General features: G+C 38.2%; 1 protein-coding gene across 1 annotated transcript in view; it reads right to left on the bottom strand.

The window, feature by feature from the left end:
* Positions 1-21,140, bottom strand: part of CCDC152 (coiled-coil domain containing 152) — a 55,542-nt gene that overhangs the window by 12,284 nt on the left and 22,118 nt on the right. The window contains exon 4 of the mRNA XM_023742502.1: positions 1,210-1,274. Within this exon, the coding sequence (XP_023598270.1) occupies positions 1,210-1,274 (65 nt within the window). The remainder of the gene's footprint in view (positions 1-1,209; positions 1,275-21,140) is intronic.

The raw sequence follows: 21,140 nt of genomic DNA, 5'->3' as shown, positions 1-21,140 counted from the left end.
TCAAAGACCACAGCCTTCAGTATGGATTACACCTCAACATAAAGAAAACAAAAATCCTCACAACTGGACCAATAAGCAACATCATGATAAACGGAGAAAGGTTGAAGTTGTCAAAGATTTCATTCTACTTGGCTCCGCAATCAACACTCATGGAAGCAGCAGTCAAGAAATCAAACAACACATTGCATTGGGCAAATATGCTGCAAAAGACTTCTTTAAAGTGTTGAAAAGCAAACATGTCACTTTGAGGACTAACGTGCACCTGACCAAAGCTGTGGTATTTTCACTCACCTCATACATGTATGTGAAAGCTGGAGAATGAATACAGAAGACCGAAGAATTGATGCCTTTGAATTATGGTGTTCATGAAGACTATTGACTATACCACGGACTGCCAGAAGAACAAACAAATCTGTCTTGGAACAAGTACAGTCAGATTGCTCCTTGGAAGCGAGTATGGTGAGACTCACATACTTTGGACATGTTATCAGGAGGGATCAGTCCCTGGAGTAAGACATCATGCTTTGTAAGGGAGAGGGTCAGCGGAAAAGAAGACCCTCAACAAGATGGATTGACACAGTGGCTGCAACAACGGGCTCAAGCATAACAATGATTGTGAGGATGGCACAACATTTGGCAGGGTTTTGTTCTGTTATACAAAGGGTCAGTATGAGTTGAAACCAACTCAACAGCACCTAACAACAACAACATAGTGGCTGGCCCTTGTGAGAGAATTTATTTTTGCTTCACATAAAATGTCCCCTTCATTTGGATATACAATAACATTGCAATAGATTACCCAAATTATAAAGAGAACGGATACATTTACTTTATAATAGAAAAAGTTTAAAAGTGCTAATCAATAGTGTATAATCTGGAGTAAGAACTCTGCTAACATAACCAAAAAATATGTAGCAAAATGCCTGTATCTCTGTTTTTTTTTTGGTAGAAGGAAAAAGTAATATAAGTGATATATTAGTGCACTATATTCTATATAAAGACTAGGGTCCACAAACCTTGTATTTTTAAACAATAAATTTTCATTTTTTAAAGATTTTGGCACATATATACATATATGCATGTATACATATTACTCTACAAATTTTGCTATGTTTATTAATGAAAACTTACCTCTTTTTTTTTTTTTCTAATTTGATAAGACAAATGCTCTATAGGGACTTGCTTGAATATAACAATACATGAACTCACCTGTTCATGAGATTTTAGCTTCTCCTTCATAAGATCAGCATTTCTTTTTAGTTGTTCATTTTCATCTGTGTAAAGATCATCAGTGAGCATCTTAAATACATAGCATTTTTAATTAATATGGAAATATGTTTAACATTTTAAGCTTCCACCCTTATATGCATTCATAAATATGCATCCAGCACCTACTACACATCAGAAAAATTATAGCTAAAGATTTCAATAACTGGTAATTGATAGAAAATATGGGTACCGAAGTCTTAAAAAACACTGTCAACAAACTCAGACTAACATTTAAATAATATTACATCAAAAGCTGCAGAATATGCCTTCTTTTCAAGCTCAAAAGGACAATTCACCAAGGTAGACTGTATGCTGGGCCATAAAACATGTTACAATACATGTAAAAAGACTGAAATTGTAAAGAACATGTTCTCTGGACACAATATATTTTTCTTTGGATAAAATGTATTTAAATTAGAAACTAATAGTAAAAAGATACCCAGAAATCCTCCATATTTGGAAATTAAACAACACAATTTGAAATAATGCAAAGTAGAAATTTGAAAATATTTAAAAGTGAGTGATAATAAAAGCAAAATACATAAAATTAATGGAATGCAGCTAAAGTAGTGCTTAGAAGGAAACTTATAGATCTAACTGCTTACATTAGGAAAAAAGAATGCTTGAAAAATCAGTGATCTAAGCTTCCACCTTAAGAAGTTAGAAAAAGGAGAGGCAGAACCAACATAGCATCCTAGACAGACGCATCATGCCATCCCTCTTCAAAAAAGACCCGAAAAACTAAGTAAAATAGCTACAAACATCAATCCTGGAACTCTAAGCATCATAGGAAGGGATAAAGAAATAGATCAAACACCAAATGGAAGAAGAAACTGAAGGAAAACAGAGAAAGAGGAGAGATACAAAGTGGAGGTTTCCCTGCCAACTAACATGACACAGCATCACTATCCTGCAGCACAGGCAGCAACAATCCCGGACAGGGAGTAGGGGAAGGTAACTTCACAGAGGTCCCAACAGGAGACAGAGCACCTGCCTTGAACACCACCCCCACTTCCCACTGGCTCTCACTGTGCCACCACAGCTAGAGTGTCCCCAGCTCAGGCTTGCTGCCACACCGGGCCCACAATGCCCCTCCCCTCCTACCACTTGACCAGTTGCTGAACAGAGGGAAGTGAGCCTTACCACTCCCCATCTGACACCCCTGTCTATCTGGCAAGGGGCTGTGAATGCCCCCACACTGTGGACCAACATCAGGTGGCAGACAGTATCCACCCAGTCCACCCTCAGCCATCTTGCCAAACCAGTGTACAGTGAAGTGGAATTGCCCTACCTGCTGATGCTCTGCCTACCTGGACAAGGTAGTGAAACCTATCATGCCCACAGAATAGCAACTTGCCAAAACCAAAGATAAAGAAAACAATCCTGAGAGCACTTCAAGAAAAACGAAAAGTTACATACAAAGAGTAAACAATAAGACTAAGCTCTGATTACTCGGCAGAAACTAAGCAGGTCAGAAGGCAATGGGATGACATATATAAAATCTTGACAGAAAAAAAACTGCCAACCAAGAATAATATATCCTGCAAAACTCTCTGTCAAAGATTATAGCAAAATTAGGACATTTCCAGATAAACAGAAATTAAGGGTATTTGTAAAAAGCAAACCAAACTTATAAGAAATATTAAAGGGACTCCTTCAGTTAGAGAACCAACAGCATCAGACAACAACTGAAGTCTAGGACACAGGACAGCATCAGCCAGATACCAACCTAGGTAAAGAACTCTCAATAATAAAACAGGGCTAAAAGACTTAAAACAGGGAAATAGAGATGTCAATCTATAAATGATGACAATGTCAAAACAATAAAAGGGGGGACTAAACAGTGTAGGTATATACCCTTAGGAAGATAAGAGTAAATTTTAGTGTAACCACAAAGAAAGTTAACAAATTACTCATCAGAATAAAAAAGAAGAAAAACATAAAGTCTCAATAAACACAAAATCTATAATAATGAAAGAAAAAAAATCCAGAAACAAAAGGGACTTAGCACCGAAAAGTAAGAGGAACATAAGTAAACATAAGTAAAGAAAACATAAGTACCACAAAAAAATCACAACAATGTAATAGCAATAAATTCATATCTATCTATATAATCATACTGAATGTAAATGGTTTAAATGCACCTGTAAAGAGACAAAGAGTGGCAGAATGGATAAAAAAGCAGGACTCATCAATTTGCTGCCTGTAAGAGATGCATCTTAGACACAAACACATAAATATATTAAAAATCAAGGATGGAAAAATATATTAAGCAAACAATAACCAAAAAAGAACAGGAGTGGTAATACTAATCTCAGATAATATAAACTTCAAGGAAAAATTAACCATAAAAGACAAGGAAGGACATTATATAATGATTAAAGGTACAATTCCCATGCATCTGTCAGTCTATCATACTGTGGTGGCTCGTGTGTTCCTGTGATGCTAGAAGATATGTCACCAGTATTTCAAATACCAGCAGGGTCACCCATGGCAGATAGGTTTCAGCTGAGCTTCCAGACTAAGACAGACTAGGAAGGAGGACCTGGTGGTCTACTTCTGAAAAAATTTAGCCAGTAAAAATCTTATAAATAGCAATGGAACATTATCTGATACAGTGCTGGAAGATGAGCCCCTCAGGTTGGAAGGCACTCAAAATACCACTGAGGAATTGCTGCCTCCTCAAAGTAGAGTTGACCTTAATGACATGGATGGAGTCAAGCTTTCGGGACTTCATTTGCTGATGTGGCATGACTCAAAATGAGAAGAAACAGCTGCAAACATCCATTAATAATCAAAATGTGGAATGTATGAAATATGAATCTAGGAAAATTAGAAATTGTCAAAAATAAAATGGACCACATAAACATCGATAGCCTAGGCATTAGTGAGCTGAAGTGAACTGGTATTGGCCATTTTGAATTGGACATTCATATGGTCCTGGAATGAGAAATTGAAGAGGAATTGCATTGAATTCATCGTCAAAAGGAACATTTTAAGATCTATCCTAAAGTACAATGCTGTCAGTAATAGGATAATATCCATACGCCTACAAGAAAGACTAGTTAATATGGTTATTATTCAAAATTATGCACCAACTACTAAGGCCAAAGATGAAGACATTGAAGATTTTTAACAACTTCTGTAGTCTGAATTTGATCAAATGTGCAATCAAGATGCGTTGATAATTACTGGTGATTGGAATGTGAAAGTGGGAAACAAGAAGCAACACTAGTTGGAAAATATGGCCTTGGTGAATGCTCTTGAATTCATTCTATGAAGCCAGCATAACCCTGATACTAAAGCCAGGCAAAGACACCACAGAAAGAAAGAAAGAAAATTACAGACCAATATCTCTCATGAATATAGATGCAAAAGCTCTCAACAAAATTCTAGCCAAAAGAATTCATCATCATATCAAAAAAAATAATACACTATGACCAAATAGGATTCATACCAGGTATGTAAGGATGGTTCAGCATTAGAAAATCAATAAACATAATCCACTACATAAATAGAACAAAAGAAAAGAATCACATGATCATCTCAATTGACGAAGAAAAGGCATTTGATAAAGTCCCAAACCCACTCCTGATAAAAGCTCTAAATAAAATAGGAATAGAAGGGAAATTCCTCAACATATTAAAGGGTCTCTATACAAAACCAACAACCAATTGAGACAGGCTGAAACGGGAACAAGACAAGGATGCCCTTTATCACCACTCCTACTTAACATTGTGCTGGAAGTCCTAGTTAGAGCAATAAAGCAAGAAAAAAATAAAATAAAATAAAAGGCATCCAAATTGGAAAGGAAGAAGTAAAGCTATCCGTATTCACTGATGATACGATCCTATACAAAGAGAACCCTCAAGATTTCACAAGAAAACTACTGAAACTAATAGAAAGATTTAGCAGTGTAGCAGGATACAAGATGAACATACAAGAATCAGTTGGATTTCTATACACCAACAAAGAGAATTTCAAAAAGGAAATCAGGAAAACAATACCATTTATAATAGCCCCTAAAAAGATACAATATTTAGGAGTAAATCTAACCAGGGACATAAAAGACCTATACAAAGAAAACTACAAAACACTACTGCAAGAAACCAAGAGACCTACATAAATGGAAAAACATACCATGCTCACGGATAGGAAGACTCAACATTGTGAAAATGTCAATCTTTACAAAAGCGATCTACAGATATAATGCAATTCCGATCCAAATACCAACAACATTTTTTAACAAGATGGAAAAATGAATCACCAATTTTACATGGAAAGAAAGAGGCCCTGGATAAGCAAAGCATTATTGAAGAAAAGAACAAAGTAGGAGGCCTCATATTACCTGATTTCAGAACCTGCTATACAGCCAGGGTAGTCAAAACAGCTTGCTACTGGTACTCTGACAGACATATAGACCAATTGAACAGAATCTTGAACCCAGATGTAAACCCATCCACCTATGGTCAGCTGATCTTTGACAAAGGCCCAAAGTCCATTAAATGGGGGAAAAGACAGTCTTTTTAATAAATGGTGCTGGAAAACAGGATGTCCATCTGTTAAAAAAAAAACAAAAAACAGGACCCATACCTCACACTGTACACAAAAACTAACTCAAAATGTATCATAAACCTAAATATAAAACCTAAAATGATAAAGATCATGGAAGGAAGAAAAGGGATAATGCTAGAAGTCCTAATACATGGCATAAATTCAATACAAACCATAACTAACAATTCACAAACACCAGAAGATAAACTAGATAACTGGGAGCTCCTAAAAATTAAATACTTATGCTCTACAAAAGACTTCACCAAAAGAGTAAAAAGAGAACCTACAGACTAGGAAAAATTTTTTGGCTATGACATATTCGACAAGGGTCTAATCTCTAAAATCTATAGAATACTTCAACCTCCAAACAACAAAAAGACAAATAATCCAATTAAAAGGGGGAAAAGGATGTGAGCAGACACTTCACCAACGAAGACACTCAGGCAGCTAATGCACACATAAGGAAATCCTCGTAATCATTAGTCATTACCAAAGAAACCAAACCCATTGCTGTTGAGTCGATTCCAACTCATAGAGACCCTACAGGACAGAAGAGAACTGCCCTGTAGGGTTTCCAAGGAGCAGCTAGTGGATTCGAACTGCTGAACTTTTAGTTAACAGCTGTAGCTTTTAGCCACTGTGCCACCAGGGCTCCTCATTAGTCATTAGACATTAGAGAAATGCAAATCAAAATTACAATGAGATACCATCTCATCCCGATAATACAGGCACGAACCAAAAAAACGGAAAATAACAAATGTTGGAGAGGTTGGGGGGAGACTGGAACTCTCATGCGCTGCTAGTGGAATGTGAAATGGTACAACCACTATGGAAAATGATATGGTGCCCTCTTAAAAAACTAGAAACAGAAATACCATACGATCCAGCAATCCCACTCCAAGAACATATCCTAGAGAAATAAGAGCCATTACACAAATAGACATATGCACAGCCATGTTCACTGCAGCACTATTCACAATAGCAAAAAGATGGAAACAACTTAAGTGCTATCAACAGATGAATGGATAAACAAATTATGGTACATAAGCACAATGGAATACTATGCAATGATAGAGAACAATGATAAATCTTCGAAACATCTCACAACATGGATGAATCTGGAGGGCACAATACTGAATGAAATGAGTCAATAACAAAAGGATAAATACTGCATGAGACCACTATTATAAAAACCCAAGAAAAGGTTTACATGCAGAAAAAAACAATCTTTGATGGTTATGAGAGAGGGGAGGCATAAGGAAGGGGAATCACTAACTAGATAATAGACATGTGTTAACTTTGGTGAGAGGAAAGACAACACCTAACATAGGGAAAGTCAGCATAACTTGATGAAGGTAAAGCCATAGAAGCTTCCTAGACACATCCAAACACCTTGAGGGATCTAGTTACTGGGGCTGAGGGGTGGGGACCATGGTCTCAGGGGACACCTAGCTCAACTGGCATAATATAGTTCATGAAGAAAATGTTCTACATCCTACTTTGGTGAATAGCATCTGGGGCCTTAAAAAAGCTTGTGAGAACCATCTAAAATACATCTATTGGTCCCAACATTTGGGGCAGAGGAGATGAAGAAAACCAAAGACACAAGGAAAATATTAATCCAAAGGACTAATGGACCACATGAACCACAGCCTCCACCAGCCTGAGCCTAGAACAAATAGATGGTGCCCGGCTACCACCATCAACCACTTTGATAAGATCACAATAAAGAGTTCTGGACAGAGAGGGAGAAAAATGTAGAACAAAATGCAAATTAACAAAAAAAGACCAGACTAAATGGTCTGACAGAGACTGTTGTTGTTAGATGCCATCGAGTTGATTCTGACTCATAGTAACCCTATGTACAACAGAACGAAACACTGCCCAGTCCTGCGCCATCCTCACCATCATTGTTATACTTAAGCCCATTGTTGCAGCCACTGTGTCAATCTATCTCATTGAAGGTCTTCCTCTTTTTTACTGACCCTCTACTTTACCAACCACGATGTCCTTCTCCAGGGACTGATCCCTCCTGATAACATGTCCCAAGTATGTGAGACGTAGTCTCACCATCCTTGCTTCCAAGAAGCATTCTGGTGACACTTCTTCCAAGACACATTTGTTCATTCTTTTGGCAGTTCATGGTACATTCAATATTCTTTGCCAACACCACAATTCAAAGGCATCAATTCTTTGGTCTTCCTTAATCATCGTCCAGCTTTCACATGTATATGAGGCAATTGAAAACATTATGGCTTGGGTCAGGTGTACCTTAGTCCTTAGAGTGACATCTTTGCTTTTTAACACTTTAGAGAGGTCTTTTGCAGTAGATTTGCCCAATGCAATGTGTCTTTTGATTTCCTGACTGCTGCTTCCATGGGTGTTGACTATAGATCCAAGTAGAATGAAATCCTTGACAACTTCAACCTTTCTCCGTTTATCATGATGTTGCTTATTGGTCCAGTTGTAAGGATTTTTGTTTTCTTTGTGTTGAGGTGTAATCTATACTGAAGGCTGTGGTCTTTGATCTTCATCAGTAAGTGCTTCAAGCCCTCTTCACTTTCAGCAAGCGAGGTTGTGTCATCCGCATACCGCAGGTTGTTAATGAGTTTTCCTCCAATCCTGATGCCACGTTCTTCATATAGATTGAATAGGTATGGTAAAAGGATACAACCCTGACGCACACCTTTCCTGACTTTAAACCATGCGGTATCCCCTTGTTCTGTTCAAATGACTGTCTCTTGATCTATGTACAGGTTCCTCATGAGCACAATTAAGTCTTCTGGAATTTCCATCTTCACAATGTTATCCATAATTTGTTATGATCTACACAGTCGAATGCCTTTGCACAGTAAATAAAACACAGGTAAACATCTTTCTGGTATTCTCTGCTTTCAGCAAGGATCCATCTGACATCAGCAATGATATCCCTGGTTCCACGTCCTCTTCTAAATCCAGCTTGAATTTCTGGCAGTTCCCTGTCGATATACTGATGTTTCCTTAAGAGCAAAGCATATCAATAATTTGAAAATATTTTTAACAAAAAACTCCTCTAGAAAACGTACTACTCCCATTGATAACAAAAGACTTCAGATATGTTTTCTGCTCCTCCCCCACCCCTCAATTCTAATGGAATTTTCAAACCTATAGGGCACAGTGTATTCATACTCAGGTTACCTGAAGGTTTTCCAGGTGCAATGTATCTTGTTAGTAGAATGTGTGCATTCTAGAAATTATGAAACTGCGGCTTTCAAAGTATTTTGATCTCTATGATAATAAGTAAGCTTGACTTTCTTCTATTATTCAGCTTTGTATGATTTTCAACTCTAAGTTTGTTTTTTTTTGTCACAGCACTTACGGGCTGGGAGCAACCTAAGAAGAGAATGTGCTACTAGGCAACACACCTCTCACCTCTTGTATATACATCGGAAATGCTGAAGCATCACTGAAAGAATTTTGTCAGAAAAAAAGGTATTTTGTTTTCCAAATTGTAAATGTACACTTACTTGTTTTAATAAGTGAAGCATGTGCAAAGAGAAAGTCAATCACCTTTGTATATTCCCACTTACCTCCCTGAAGCAATCAATGTTAACAGCCTGGTCTGTATCCCTTCCACAGCACCACCCCCTTATAAACATGATAAACATATCACACATTTGTAGTGGTTTTATTTGTTTTTAACAACACAAAATTGTACTATACACATTATTTTGAAAGAATTTATTTATTAATAATGGACATTCCTTGAAGCCTGTAATTTTTCGCATACATACATACAATATACATATGAATATGTATGTATTCACACACACACACACACACCCCAAAATCAAATAAAATCCACTGCCATTGAGTTCATTCCTACTCACAGTGACCCTATAGGACAGAGCAGAACTGCCCCATAGGGTTTCCAAGGTTGTACTCTTTACAGAAGCAGACTGCTACATCTTTCTCCCGAGGAGCAGCTGGTGGGTTCGAACTGCCAACCTTTTGGTCAGTAGCCTACTGCTTTTACTACTGTGTCACTAGGACTGCGTAATATATATACATACACATACATTTTAAAATAATTTTATATAAATAGAATCATATCACACATGCTGAGATACTTTTAGAACAGTCCCTCCTCTCTCCTTTTTCTTTCCTGCCCTCTTCTTATCCCACTTTTTTCTTCTCTCTCGCCTCTGGGCACCCCCGCTGCCCCCGGACTATGTGTGTCTGTGTTTTTTTCTATGCTCTTAACCTCTTGGTCATACACATGCATGCACTCATATACACCTCCATATTTTTACTGATGCTTAGATTTACTCTTTTGTGAATGGCCTATTTATATCTTTTGCCCATTTTTTATTGAGACATTTATCTTGGCTGGTCAATTTGTAGAGCTCTGTAGATATTAACTACATTTGTATTTGGAAACTTTTTTCAAATAACTTATTATTTTTACTTTTGTGTGGCAAAAGAAATTGCAAAGTTCTTTCTTCATTGTCGTTTTTGTTGTGTTGTTAAGAAAGACTACTGGGTCTGTTTTTTCTTCATATGGCATTTCTTCATATGGCATCTTAGTTAAAAAGATGTGAACCTCAGCTCTAGGTTGTACATGTTGTATTCCAGATTTTCTTTTTAAGTTTATAATGTTCTTTTATTACAATGAAAATTTATCCATCTGGAATTGATTTTTGACGTGGTAGGAAAGAGTTCAATTTTCTTTTCTGCCAGATGGAAAATCAGCTGTACCAGCACCATAGTTAAAAACCCATTCTTTTTCCAATAAACTGAAATACTCCTTGTGCCATACAAGACATTATTGTATATATTGGGGCCTCTTTCTAGATTCACAATTTTCTTTCACTGATGTATTTTTCTACTTCTATGCCAATACCATATTGATTTGATTACAATGGCTCCAGAGCATGTTGTTATCTGATAACGAAAGTGTCCCTCTTCCATACTGCTCTTCTTTTTAATAGTTTCCTTGTTTATTCTTAGGCATTCCTTTTGGCAAATGAACTTTAAGATGATTTTATATACTTTTCCTCCTTCCCCTACAAAAATTTTGTATTCTAACTAAAATTATACTAAATGTATATATTAACTTCAGGAAAACTGATATTTTAATGATGACAAATGTTTTCTCTGCCTAAAAATTGACCAACCGATCTAAATGCTATACTTGCACTCATATTTGGCTTTGCCATATCTCTAATTACACTAAATAGAACCACACAACTTACCTGTGAACTAAAGCCATCTACTGAAGAAATAGCTAAACATCTTAATACTTTATATTACATTTCAGTTGACTCTTTCTTGGCTTTCATCTGTAGTACAATCAATATATGAATATTGTTGGCACTGCTTTCTTTCATCATCCTACAATAGAAGGTCAAACACATTAACTTCCATTCTGGCTGCTTCCGTAAGTGTAAGGCTCTTGCTGTTCTGGTTGGAGGAGTTATGAATTCAAATAGCATTTTGCATCACTGTCCATTTGGTCCTGATATTTGACAAGTAATCTTTTTCTGACCTAGCCCAAATCCATTTTAGTCTCTTGGACTTCAGTAATTTTACATTATATTTTTCTAAAATTGGTTATTCTCCTTTGATGTCAAACTGGGGGAAAAGTCCTTAAATGTGTGTTGTCTTTAGATTCATTATAAACTTACAATTAGTTGGCTTTCTTTTATATCACTGATGATCTGATTGCTTAGCTTTGTAACAATCTCATTCCATAATGATCTAGATATTTTTACATTAAAGGTTCCTGCTGGTTGCGTCTATAAATGCTATTTAATTTAAATTGAGATCATCCTCAAGTGGCAATTACCCAGATGGTACACACAATTAGTATTACCTAAAAGATAATGCTTGGTAAAAATTTTTTGTCTTCTAACAAAATGTCGTTCTTGGGTGCTGTTGAGTTAAATTCAACTCATAGCAACCCCATGGACAGAGTAGAACTGCCCCAAAGGGTTTCATAGGTTGTAATCTTTGCAAGAGCAGACTGCCAGGTCTTTCTCCTGCAGAGCTGTTGGGTGGGTTTGAACCGCCAACAATTCAATTGGAGCTAAATGCTTAACCATTGTGCCACCGGGGTGTTTTTAACTTAAAAAAATTGATAGTTTATAGTATTTGATATATTGATAGTATTGATAGTTATATAACCTATCAAATTGTTTTTGCTTTATTTTGCTATGGTTTCTAGAAAATTTAGAGATAACCATGTTGTTAAATTGAAGCAACTACCCCTTAGCTTCACAACTGGACCAATAAGCAACATCATGATAGATGGAGAAAAGACTGAAGTTGTCAAGGATTTCATTTTACTTGGATCCACAATCAGCGTCAATGGAAACAGTAGTCAAGAAATCAAATGATGTATTGCATTGGGCAAATCTGCTGCAAAAGACCTCTTTAAAGTGTTGAAAAGCAAAGATACCACTTTGAAGACTAAGGTGTGCCTGACCCAAGTCATGGTATTTTTAATCACCTCATATGCATGCAAAAGCTGGACAATGAATAGGAAAGACTGAAGAAGAACTGATGGATTTGAATTATGCCGTTTGTGAAGAACGCAGAATATATCATGGACTGCCAGAAGAATGAACAAATCTGCCTTGGAAGAAGTAGAGCCAGAATGCTTCTTAGAAGGAAGGATGGTGCGACTTCGTCTTATGTACTTTGGATATGTTATCAGGAGGAACTAGTCAATGGAGAAGCACACTATGCTTGGTAAAGCGGAAGGTCAGCAAAAAAGAGGAAGACCCTCAACGAGATGGACTGACACAGTGGCTGCAACGATGGGCTCAAACATAGCAATGACTATGAGGGTGGCACAAGACCAGCCAATGTTTTGTTCTGTTGTATATAGGGTCACTGAGTTGGAAATGACTTGACAGCACCTAACAACAACAACAACTACAACCCCTTAGCTTAGGCTTCTGCTCAAAGTATCTAGCCAACTCTCTTCACACCTATTTACAGGCAGGGCTTGCTTCATGGACATATGATCAGTGCAGTTACATAGGACCCTGCACTCAGAACAGTGCCATGCTTGGTTTAATTCTCTGCCAGTACTGTCCTGAAATTCTTAATACTTTTATCTTTTTACCTGTATTTTGTAAATGAAGTCCAATGGGACAACTGAGCATGCAAATGAGCAGAGGAGACATAAGCAATATTCATGTTTGCTGTTTCTTGCCACTGCATTTCCACATAGGGTTTGTAATGCTCCATGAACACAGAATTCTGGTGGACCCATGATGCATAGGAGTTCAGTGAGACTCAAATGAGTACAAGGTAAGTATGTTACATTTATGATTAAGTAAGTGGGGACTCTGACAGACCCGAGAGGCCACACTTTCCATTCAAACTAGAATTTGCTTCAAATATAGAAAGCAATGACATTCTAAGGAACATAAATGACCAAGGAACCCAATCACATCCTTTCTTACTCCTGTTACTTCCTATCATTAGCCAATCACTTACACAGAAAATGATGACATAGAAGGAAAAGAAATGATAGGGTTACCCATATTTCCTTTTATTTTCAGTCATTCTTTACTCATCAGTAAGCCAAAGGTACAGAGTGTTGGTAGAATGTTCACATATCAAGAAGTAACATAAATCAAAATAGATGAGTTAGTTATGTGCAGCATTTCCACTGTTTTGGTAAGAACAGAATAGATATTCATGTATAAGCTATGAAATATGAATTGTGTAATTTTGGTGATTCCATATATGAGCTAAATGCTCTTATATCTGCATTTATAACTGGCTTGCACAATATGGAGATGAACGGTAACATTCATACTCATAACTGAAAATCTTAATTTTTTTCTGCACATAGAATGACATTACACAACAAATAAAAAGCACCCTGACAAGTTGAGAGAGACCACAGAACAAAGAAAAAAGTTTTATATTTTAGAAGCTTTAATGATGCTTTTTTCCTACTTTTTGAACATGGGGTCTTGCATTTACTTTTGGCACTGGGCCCTGCAATTTATGTAGCTATCTTTGTTTATAGGTTTTGTTCTTTCAGCTTCCTTTTAATACTTCTTTAACAAACCTCTTTTGGAAGGAGGCAAGTTTTAAGTAAGGAAGATTCTGAAGTATATACTCATAATAGATAATTTCCCCATAGAGAAGAAGCTTAGAGAAACACAGGCAGGGTTCTTCCAAGGATATACTAGAAGCTGTCTAAGATGTCAAATTATTATAAGAAAATATTTTTTAATAATTATGTTGTAAGAAGTATTTATATGATTTTCAAGCTACTTCTGAATTTAAGCAATACTTGTTTTTTAAGAGTAAGCAATCATTTATTGACTATGCAAAGGCATTTGACTATGTGGATCATAACAAATTATGGATAACATTGTGAAGAAGGGGAATTCCAGAACTACTTAATCGTGCTCATGAGGAACTTGTACATGGATCAAGAGGCGGCTATTTGAACAGAATGAGTGGATACTGCATGGTTTAAAGTCAGGAAAAGTGTGCATCACCATACTTATTCAATCTGTATGCTCAGCAAATACTTTGAGAAGCTGGACAATATGAAGAAGAATGTGGCATCAAGATTGGAGGAAGACTCATTAACAACCTACATTACGCAGATGACACAAAATTGCTCGCTGAAAGTGAAAAGGACTTGAAGCACTTACTGATGAAGATCAAAGACCACAGACTTCAGTACGGATTACACCTCAACTTTATAAAGAAAACAAAATCCTCACAACTAGACCAATAAGCAACATCAGGATAAACGGAGAAAAGACTGAAGTTGTCAAAGATTTCATTTTACTTGGATCTATAATCAACACCTATGTAAGCAGCAGTCAAGAAATCAAATGATGCATTGCATTGGGCAAATCTGCTGCAAAAGATCTCTTTAAAGTGTTAAAAGCAAAGATGTCACCTTGAAGATTAAGACGCGCCTGACCCAAGCCATAGTGTTTTCAATCGCCTCATATGCATGCGAAAGCTGGACGGTGAATAAGGAAAACCAAGGAAGAGTTGGCACCGAATTGTGTTGTTGGCGAAGAGTATTGAATATATCATGGACTGCCAAAAGAACAAACGAATCTTGGAAGAAGTACTACCAGAATGCTCCTTAGAAGCAAGAAGAGGGAGACTACATCTCACATACTTTGGACACGCTATCAAGGAGGGATCCGTCCCTGGAGAAGGATATCATACTTGGTAAAGCAGAGGGTCAGCAAAAAAGAGGAGGCCCCTCAATGAGATGGATTGACACAGTGGCTGCAATAATGGGCTCAAGCATAACAACGATTGTGAAGATGGTGCAGGACAAGGCACTGTTTCTTTCTGTAGTACATAGGTTCGCTATGAGTCAGAACTGACTCAATGGCACCTAACAACAACAACTGATCAGAGATTAGTCTACTTCCTCAGATAATTCCCTCTTATGTTATATGTGAACTATATGTTATTGTCCCTTTTTAAAAATTTTGATCAATGATCAATTTTGACTAAATTGTTTTAATATAATTTTGTAAAGTAAAATTGCACTGTATAAAACAATGTCATCCTTGAAACTTATCCTGATATGAAAATTATAAGGGCTTAAATAAATTCAAGTAATTCAGATTCAGGTCAGACAGGAAAAAAGCAATATTGGGAGAAACTATCAAGAGACAATTGGCAAAAATAAATTTGAATGGATTCCACTAATATTGGGGTGCTTCTGCATTTGCATCTCATTTCATGTGTACCTCTTCTTCAGACGACACAACTGCCCATGTGTCTGAATTTCTAAATTAAATTCCTGTAATCCGTTTCATCTGGGACTGCTTATGGCATTAACTATCCTCTAACAGAGTCCCTGGAGTTCTGGTGGTGCAGTGGTTAAGAGCTCGACTGCTAACCAAAAGGTTGGCTGTTCCAATCCACCAGCTGCTCCTTGGAAATCCTATGGGGGCAATTCTACTCTGTCCTATAGGGTGGCTATGAGTCCGAATTGACTCGACAGCAATGGATTTGGTTTATTTTATTTTTTTTTGGAATGGAGTCCCTGGGGGGTGCAAATGGTTAAGTGCTTGTCTACTAGCTGAAAGGTTGGCAGTTTGAACCCACCCAGAGGTGCCTCGGAAGACAGGCCTGGAGATCTACTTCTGAAAGGTTAACAGCCTTGAAAACCCTATGGAGCAATTCTATTCTGCACACATGAGGTGGCCATGAGTTGGAATTGACTCCGTGGCAACTAACAACAACAACAATGAAGAAAAAGCTCTGAATCATGCTTTCTTTGCCCTGGTAGTAACTAACTATTGGCCATGGGTGAGAGGGCATAATGTTACTTCTCTCTTTCAGATAATGAACTACTGGGGGTGGGGTGGGGGAAGGCAGAACTTAATCTAGCATATAGAATAATACACAGGAAAAGTTCATATCATTTGATATATTGTGATGAATCATGCTCTGTTTCTAAGACGGGCCCATGTCCATAGCCTAAGGTCTAAATACACATTACTTCAAAGACAGAATAGATCAATTCTTTAAGTTATAGGGACCAAATTTTGGGAATAGGGGATAGGGAAATCAAGCTATGGGTAAAAAGAAAAAGATCACATTATAAATGGCTATTAACACTTTTGCATGGCCTACATGGTGGGCCCTTGCCTCTCTCCACCCTGATAAATAGCATGCTGTTATTGTTGTTAGGTACTGTTGAGTTGGTTGCAACTCATAGAGACTCTACGTACAATGAAACAAAACATTGCCCTGTCCTGTGCTATCCTCACGATCATTGCTATGCTTGAGCCCATTGTTGCAGCCACTGTGTCAATCCATCTCATTGAGGGTCTTCTTCTTTTCCGATGACCCTCTGCCTTACCAAGCATGATGTCCTACTCTAGGGACTCATCCCTCTTGATAAAATGTCCAACGTACGTGAGACAAAGTCTTGCCATACTCTCTTCCAAGGTGCAATCTGGCTGTACTTCTTCCAAGACAGACTTGTTCATTCTTCTGGCAGTCCACAGTATATTCAATATTCTTTGCCAACACCATAATTCAAAGGCGTCAATTCTTCTTTGGTCTTCCTTATTCATTGTCCAGCTTTTGCATGCATATGAGGCAATTGAAAATATCATGGTTTGGGTCTGCGGTGTAATGGATTGCTTTTGTGTGGCCTTTCTCACCATGGTCTTGTAACTCTGTCTCAGTCATCTAGTGCTGCTCTAACAGACGTACCACAAGTGTATGGTTTTAACAGAGAGAAATTTATTGTCTTCACAGTCCAGTAAGCTACAAGTCCAAATTCAGGGCATCAGCTCCAGGAAAAGGCTCTCTCTCTATGTCAGCTTTGAAGAAAGGTCCTTGTGATGCCTCAGTCTTTCCTTGGTATGGGAGCATCTCAGCGCAGGAACCTCAGGTCCAAAGGATGTGCTCTGCTGCCAGCACTGCTTTCTTGGTGGTGTGAGGTTCCCATGTGTCTCTGCTCACTTCTCTCTTTTATATCTCAAAAGAGATTGCATTAAGACACTGATCTTGTCAACCTCATCAGTATAACCTCATCACAGCGATAGAATTTACAACACATGAGGATATCACATATAATCTCATCATAGTGGTAGAGTTTACAACACATAAGGAAATCACATCAGATAACACAATCATACAATACTAGGAATCATGACCTAGCCAAGTTGCTACACACATTGTTTGGGGGACACAATTCAATCCATGACAAACTCTCACCCAGGTGACTGAGCAGGACTGTGCAGATAGGGTAATTGTAGTCCACCAAAGGGATTAGTTGGTTTTGCCATCCTGCTGGGCTTGAAATAAGCCACCTCAGAAATGGGAAAGAGAGAATCCCACCACAACCAAGGAAGAACAGCCAGCACATCCTTTGGACCTGGGATCCCTGCGCTGAGAAGCCCCTGGAAGAAGGAGACTGAGAGAAAGTGTGAGCTGTAACCCTGAAGATGGTGAGAAATGGAGACCTGGTGGCAGAGACCTGGCGGCAGAGACCTGGCAGCAAGAGTCAGCGTGGTGGGCTTCTCAGCTCACGGAGAGAGAAAGCTGAGTGTCTTTGGGCAGAGACCGAGGGCCAAGGAGAGGCCAGCGAGCATGGCTGGGAAGAGGCTGTCCTGATGAAAGTGTTCCTGAGCATGAATTGTAACCTGTTACTTCTCTAATAAACTCCATAATTGTGTGCATTATCTGTGAGTTCTGTGTGGCCAATGCAATGAATTATCCAACCCAGCAGAGAAGTAGAGAGTGCTGTGGGAGGGACGGCTGGTGTCAGAGTTGGTAAAGATGTCGGAGAGAGGAAGCATGTCTGACCTTCGCCTCACAGGAATCATCCTTTGGCTATTGATCTTGATTCTCCTTCCCCTTTGTGAAGTTAGAGGAGATCAGACACCTTCCACAAGCTGTTTTTACAGGGACAGGCATAAGTCACATCTTTGCTTCTCAACACTTGAAAGAGGTCTTTTGCAGCAGATTTGCCCAATGCAATATGCCATTTGATTTCTTGACTGCTGCTTAAATTGGCATTGATTGTGGATCCAAGTAAACTGAAATCCTTGACAACTTCAGTATTTTCTCCATTTATCATGATGTTGCTTACTGGTCTAGTTGTGAGGATTTTTGTTTTCTTTATGTTGAGGTTCAATCCATACTGAAGGCTGTGGTCTTTGATCTTCATCAGTAAGTGATTCAAGTTCTCTTCATTTTCAGCAAGCAAGGTTGTGTCATCTGCATATCACAGGTTAATGGGTCTTCCTCCAATCTTGACGCCATGTTCTTCTTCATATAGTCCAGCTTCTCAGATTATTTGCTCAGGATACAGATTGAATAAGTATGTTGAAAAGATGCACACCTTTCCTGATTTTAAACCACATGGTATTCCCTTGTTCTAACAACTGCCTCTTGGTCTATGTACAGGTTCTGCATGAGCACAATCAAGTGTTCTGGAATTCCCATTCTTCCAAAGGTTATCCATAATTTGCTATGATCCACACAGTCGAATGCCTTTGCATAGTCAATAAAACACAGGTAAACATCTTTCTGATAGTCTCTGCTTTCAGCCAGGATTCATCTGACATCAGCAATGATATCCCTCATTCCATGTATTCTAAATCCAGCTTGAATTACGGGCAGTTATCTGTCAATGTACCACTGCAAACATTTTTGAATGATCTTCAGCAAAATTTTACTTGTGTGTGATATTAATGATACTGTTCGATAATTTCCACATTCTGTTGGATCACCTTTCTTTGGAATGGGCACAAATATGGATCTTTTCCAGTCAGTTGAACAAGTAGCTGTCTTCAAAATTTCTTGGCATAGAAGAGTGAGCACCTCCAGTGTTGCATCCACTTGTTGAAACATCTCAATTAGTATTCTGTCAATTCCTGGAGTCTTGTTTTTCACCAATGCCTTCAGTGCAGCTTGGACATCTTCCTTCAGTATCACTGGTCCTTGATCATATGCTACCTCCTGAAATGGTTGAATGTTGACCAATTCTTCTATGCAATTTATTTGATTTGTCATGTTATTTCTTTTTTTAAATTTTATTGTTGTAGTTTAAATGAAGTTTACATTTCAAGTTAGTCTCTCATACAAAAATCTACACACACATTGTTATGTGACCCCAATCGCCATCCCCACACTGCAACAGCACACTCCTCCTTTCCACCCCTGGTTCCCCATGTCCATTCAACCAGCTCCTAAACCTCTCTGCCTTCCCATCTCACCTCCGGACAGAAACTGCCTGTTTAGTCTCTTGTATCTACTTGAGCTAAGAGGCATAGTCCTCATGAGTATCACTTTATGTCCCACAGTCCAGTCCAATCCCTGTGTGAAGAGTTGGCCTTGAAAATTGTTTTAGTTCTGGGCTCATAGAGAATCCGGGGGCCATGCTTTCCCGGGTTCCTCCAGTCTCGGTCAGACCATTAAGTCTGGTCTTCTTACTAGAATTTGAGTTCTGCACCCCACCTCTCTCCTGCTCCATCCAGGACTCTCTGTTGTATTCCCTGTCGAGGAGGTCATTGGTGGTAGCCAGGCACCATCTAGTTCTTTGGGTCTCAGGCTGATGAAGTCTCTGGTTTATGTGGCCCTTTCTGTCTCTTGGGCTACTACTTTCCTTGTGTCTTTGGTGTTCTTCATTCTCCTTTACTCTAGGTGGTTGGGACCAGTAGATGCATCGTAGATGGCCACTTGCAAGCTTTTAAGACCCCAGACACCACTCACCAAAGTAGGATGCAGAACATTTTCTTAGTAAGCTTTGTTATGCCAATTGACCTAGATTTCCCCTGAAAGCATGGTTCCCAGACCGCTACCCCTGATGCTCTATCCCTCAAAATGTTTGATTATATTCAGGAAACTTCTTAGCTTTGGTTTAGTCCAGTTGTGCTGACTTCCCCTGTAATGTATGCTGTCCTTCCCATCACCTAAGATAATTCTTATCTACTATCTAGTTAGTAAATAACACTCACCCTCCGTCCCTACCCTCATAACCATCAAAGAATGTTTTCTTCTGTGTTTAAACCTTTTCTTGAGTTCTTATAATAGTGGTCTTACACAATATTTGTCCTTCTGTGATTGACTAAATGCAATCAGCATAATGCCCTCCAGCTTTCTCCATGTTATGTTTCATGGCTTCATCATTGCTCTTTATCACGGCGTAGTATTCCATTGTGTGGATATAACATAATTTGTTTATGCATTTATCCGTTGATGGGCACCTAGGTTGTTTCCATCTTTTTGCTATTGTGAACAGTGCTGCAATGAACATGGGTGTGCATATATTTATTTGTGCGACAGCTCTTATTTCTCTAGGATATATTCCAAGGAGCGGGATAGCTGGATGGTATGATACTTCTATTTCTAGCTTTTTAAGGAAGCACCAAATCGATTTCCAAAGCAGTTGTACCATTTTACATTCCCACCAACAGTGTATAAGTGTTCCAGTCTCTCCACAACCTCTCCAACATTTATTATTTTGTGTTCTTTGGATTAATGCTAGCCTTCTTGGGGTGAGATGTTATCTCATTGTAGTTTTGATCTGCATTTCTCTAATGGCTAATGATCGTGAGCATTTCTTTATGTGTCTGTTAGCCGCCTGAATATCTTCTTTGGCTAAGTGCCTGTTTATATCCTTTGCCCATTGTTTTAGTGTGTTGTCTTTTTGTTCTTGAGGTTTTGCAGTATCTTTTAGATTTTAGAGATTAGATGCTGATCGGAATTGTCATAGCAAAAAATTTTTTCCCAGTCTGTAGGTTGTCTTTTTACTCTTTTGGTGAAGTCTTTTGATGAGCATAAGTGTTTGATTTTTAGGA

Source organism: Trichechus manatus, unplaced genomic scaffold, assembly GCF_000243295.1.
Source record: "Trichechus manatus latirostris isolate Lorelei unplaced genomic scaffold, TriManLat1.0 scaffold00212, whole genome shotgun sequence".
NCBI classification, from domain to species: domain Eukaryota; kingdom Metazoa; phylum Chordata; class Mammalia; order Sirenia; family Trichechidae; genus Trichechus; species Trichechus manatus.
This window is presented reverse-complemented; position numbering and strand designations above follow the sequence as displayed.